Consider the following 4988-nt stretch of genomic DNA (forward strand, 5'->3'; position numbering starts at 1 on the left):
TAACCAAATAATAAACTTGCATTTCCACAGCACCCCTTAGGCATGGATTTTTAAAGTGCTTTGCAAACATTATCCAAGCCTCAAAACACTCTGGCAGAGTAGCCAGGAGTTACCTTAGCTGTGTAAATCTCTAAATAAACCAGAGAGATTAGGTGACTTTTCTTAGAAGTCACAGCGAATCAAGAGCCCAGCAACGGAAACCGGAATTCCCAATGCTCTGCTCTAACCATGAGACTGCCTGCCTAACTACACAGCATTTGTGCATTTCTAGGAGTGACAAACCTTGCCTCTTTTTGTCAAAAGACTGGTTCAAAGAGAGTTGCAGAAGCAGTATTGAAGTATTGCTGCATATAATTTGAATGGGAAATCTCTCATCTTAAACATCTTGACCTCACCGATGGAACATTGCCCACAGCCAAGTAATATGTTGCACCTATACTGCTGCTTTCAATCAAGGATCTTAAAGCGCTTTCCCAGCTTTAAGCACAGAATCATAGAAAATGAGGGTTGGAAGGGACCTCAGGAGATCACATCTAGTCCAACCCCCTGCTCCAAGCAGGACCAGCCCCAACTAGATCATCCCAGCCAAGGCTTTGTCTAGCTAGACCTTAAAAACCACCAAGGATGGAGATTTCTGGGTAACCTGTTCCAGTGCTTTACTATCCTCTTAGTGAGAGTTTTTCCTAATATCCAATTTAAACTTCCCTTCCTGCAACTTCAGACCATTGCTCCTTCCTTGTTCTGTCCTCTGCCACCACTGAGAAAAGTCTCGCTCCATCTTCTTTGGAACCATCCTTCAGATAGCCGAAGACTGCTATTAAATCCCCTCTTAGTCTTCTCTTCTCTAGACTAGATAAGCCCAGTTTCCTCAGCCTCTCCTCACAAGTCATGTCCCCCAGCCCCCAAACCATTTTTGTTACCCTCTGCTAGACTCTCTCCAATTTATCCACATCCTTTCTGTAGTGGGGAGTCCAAAACTAGTCACAGTACTCCAGATGTGGCCTCACCAGTGCCTAATAGAGGGGAATAATCACTTCTCTTGATCTGCTGGCAACACACCTACCAATGCAGCCCAATATGTTGTTGGCCTTCTTGGCAACAAGGGCATACTGTTGGCTCATATTCAACTTATTGTCCACTGTAACCCCCAGGTCCTTGTCTGCAGAGCTGCTGCCCAGCCAGTCAACCCCCAGACTGTACCGGTGCATGGGATTGTTCTGTCCCAAGCGCAGGACTTTGGACCTTATTGAACCCCATGAGGTCCCTTTTGGTCCAATCCTCCAATTCGTCTAGGTCTCTCTGAATCCTAACCCTACCCTCCAGCATATCTACTACTCCCTGCAACTTGGTGTAATCTGAAAACTTGAGGGTGCACTCTATATCATCTTCCAGGTCATTGATGAAGACACTGAACAAAACTGGCCCTGGGCCCTCCACTCCACTTGATACTGCCTGCCAACTAGACATTAACCCACTGACTACTACCCTCTAAGCCCAATGATCCAGCCAGTTTTCTATCCACCTTACAGTCCATTTATCCAACCCATACTTCCTTAGCTTGCCTTCAAGAATGTTGTGGGAGACCGTATCAAAAGCCTTACTAAAGTCAAGGTATATCACATCCACTGGTCTCCCTGCATCCACAGAGCCAGTCATCTCATCACAGAAGGCAATCAAGTTGGTCAGGCATGACTTGCCCTTGGTGAATCCATGCTGGCTGTTCCTAATCACCTCTTCCTCCAAGTGCTTAGAAATGGATTCCTTGAGGATGTGATCCATGATTTTTCCAGGGACTGAGATGAGGCTGACAGGTCTGTAGTTCCCTGGATCCTCCTTTTTCCCTTTCTTAAATATGGGCACTAGGTTAGCCCTTTTCCAATCATCCAGGATCTCTCCCAATCACCATAAGCTTTCAAAGATGATGGCCAGAGGCTCTGCAATCATGTCAACCAACTGCCTCAGCACCCTCAGGTGCATCCTGTCCAACCCCATGGATCTGTGTATGTCCAGCTTTTCTAAATAGCCCCTAACCTGTTTTTTGTTTGTTTTGTTTTGTTTTTTTTTTTACCAGTTGGCTGCTCACCTCCTCCCCAGACTGTGCTGCCTGGTACATCAGCCTGGAAGCTGACCTTACCTGTGAAGACTGAGGTGAAAAAGGTACTGGGCACTTCAGCCTTTTCTGCGTCCTCTGTTACTAGGTTGTCTCCCCCATTCAGTAAGGGACCCACACTTTTCTTCATCCTCCTCTTGTTACTGACATACTTGTGGAAACCCTTCTGTTACCCTTTACGTCCCTTGCTAACTGCAACTCCAGTTGTGCTTTGGCCTTCCTGACTTCACTCCTGTATGACTAAGCAATACTCATACTCCTCCCTAGCTGTTTGTCCAACTTTCTGTCACAACCCAAAGTTGTGATTTTTGTTTTTGTGTGCGCTTTGGCACCACTGAATTATTTTCCCGCTAAAATTTGCAGCTTCTTTGCACGGTGGAGTTTTTGCTGTAAGGGGGAACCCCGGTGCAAGGGAGAATTTCCTGCCAAATTGTAGCTTTCTTTGCATGGTGCATTTCTTTTGCATCTAAGAAATGCTCGGTGCAAAGAGTTCCCGCCATTTGTATTCTAATTTGAGCCCCATTATTGGTTTGAGTTAAATTATTCCCCCGTGGCGGCTAGCAATTGGCTTGCTAGCCATATAAAAGGCTTGAGTGGTTTCCGCCCAAGTTGGAGGACTCCACGAACACCAGGAGGAGGAGACTTCACGCTGTGTGAAGATCTCTAAGCGCTGCAGAGCCTATTGAACCCAGCGTGTATTTCAAGCAGGCAACAGGGGTCTGATCAGCCTCTAGCCTCTCCCCATCGCCGATAGATTCCTAGACGTATCCCTTCCTGCACGCAAAAGAACCGGACCCACAGAGCCTGGCAAACTTCGTGTGAGTCTATTCGTTGCCAGCTGGAACAACTGATATAGTTGTTCAGACGACCGAACTATCCACAGAGCCTAGCAAACTTTGTGAGAGAGGGCAAACTTCGTGTGAGTCTATTCGTTGCCAGCTGGAACAACTGATATAGTTGTTCAGACGACCGAACTATCCACAGAGCCTAGCAAACTTTGTGAGAGAGCTTGTCATAGTCCTCAAACGAGGATTTAATCGGAGCTGTACCTGGAAACTGTCCAGCCTACACCGCAACCATCTTCGGTGTAAGTAACTAATCTTTAAATCAACCATTACGCGTCCGTGCCTAATTCCAGCGTGTCGCCTGTTCTCTCCGACCCAGCGTGCCCCGGGCTGCTGGCCACAGCCCACGCGCAGCACAAAATCGCGCTCCCTGCCGTCCGCATGTGGCGACGAGGGTGGGATCGGGAGAGGGTCCGCACACTTTCCACTTCTTATAAGCTTCCTTTTTGTGATTTAGTTTACTGAAGGGATCCCTGCTAAGCCCAGCTGGTCTTCTGCCATACTTGCTAGTCTTCCTGCACATCAGGATGGCTTGTTCCTGCACTCTCAGCAAGGTTTCTTTAACTTACAGCCAGCTCTCTTGGACTCCTCTTCCCCTTAGACTGGCTTCCCAGGGGATCCCGCCCATGAGTTCCTTAAGCGAGTCAGTCTGCTTTTCTCAAGTCCACGGTCCTTGCTTTGCTGCTCTCCTTCCTTTCCGCAAGAGCCTGAAATCAAGGATCCTAGCAGCACACCCATTCCACAGGCTTAAAGACAGATGCAGGCAGCTATACCTTGATATCAGGGATCTGTGACAGAGCCAGGCACAGAACCCAGATCTCTCAATTCTCATTCATGATCTTTGACCCAAGGCTGCCTTTCCTTGCTATTGAATCATTGCAGGACATCAAAGGTTCATTGCAAGTGCTGACAGGACTGAGTCTTAATTTTGAGAACTAGGCCCACGTTCTGTTAAACATTTTAAGGGGAAGTTCATCTTTCAATTCACTGGGACAGAGCCAAAGTGCAGGCAACTTATCTTTTTGTTTAAACATTCTCACTGGGGAATGGGTGCAGGAAGATACAAGTGGCCATTTATAGTAAAATCAGACAGACGCATCAAGAAAATCATGGATAAATACACCATCAGGTAGTGGAAGAACTTCAAGCCCTCCAAAGGTACGGAGGGCAAAAAACACCCGTGTCATCCACCCTTGCATGTGGGAAAAACATTTTACCTTGCAAAGACCCATCAAATGAGGGTACCGTGGGGGTCCCCTTTGCGGCTCATTTTTCTCCAAGAGCTGCTTGACAAACTTCTCAATAGCTTTTTCTGACATTCCACATTGGTATCCAGTCTGTCTCACCAGGTCGATGGTCTCCGATAGCTTATCATAAATGCTGGGTTCGCTAGCTGAAAGCTCCATGGCTTCCAGGAAAAAATCCCTGTGGAAAGAATCAACAGTCAGGACCTGCACCTTTTAAAAGCCTCATGTGGGTAGCCCAAGGTTACCACTTCCAGAAAATCACAAGAGTTTATACCTCAAAGTGAAGGTGAGAAAGGAGGTTTCTTTTCAGCAGAGCTCCAAGGCTTATTGATGCCAAAGAGCTAGTCTATTCAAACACAGAAGAACTACATCTGGAAAATTAGCTGCACCCCTTATCTTCTCAATTGCTTCTACATCTCCCAGTGACCAAACGAGAAAAGCAACTCTATCCCCATTGACATTAAAGAACACTTGGCAGACAATAAAGGTAAACAGCTAGGATTTTAAGCTGGTATAAATGGATACCAATTTACTGAAATCAATATATTATATCCAGTTACCTCAGCTGAAAATCTGGCCCTTAAAAGGTCATTGGGAGTTATCACCAACAATACACAAGCCAGACAGCAGGTGTACAGTCCATCTTTTCATGGCCTATAGCTTTTGAATCATTCACTTTAACAAGGTTCATATTTTGTTCAGTACGTTCCTTCTCCTTCTTGGTTATTTCTAAAAAGAAGTGTGGGTGGGAGGCTGGGGGGGGGGGGGTCTGCGACTGTTTTTATC

General features: G+C 46.5%; 1 protein-coding gene across 1 annotated transcript in view; it reads right to left on the reverse strand.

Annotated features, from left to right (window-relative positions):
* Positions 1-4583, reverse strand: part of CUNH6orf89 (chromosome unknown C6orf89 homolog) — a 29551-nt gene extending 24968 nt beyond the window's left edge. The window contains exons 1-2 of the mRNA XM_025206006.1: positions 4477-4583; positions 4173-4380 (exon numbers count right to left, since the gene is read on the reverse strand). Coding sequence (XP_025061791.1) covers positions 4173-4361 — 189 coding nt within the window. The 5' untranslated portion in view covers positions 4362-4380; positions 4477-4583. The remainder of the gene's footprint in view (positions 1-4172; positions 4381-4476) is intronic.
* Between the last annotated feature and the right edge of the window lie 405 nt (positions 4584-4988).

This window comes from Alligator sinensis, unplaced genomic scaffold, assembly GCF_000455745.1.
Source record: "Alligator sinensis unplaced genomic scaffold, ASM45574v1 scaffold872_3, whole genome shotgun sequence".
Taxonomy (NCBI): Eukaryota; Metazoa; Chordata; order Crocodylia; family Alligatoridae; genus Alligator; species Alligator sinensis.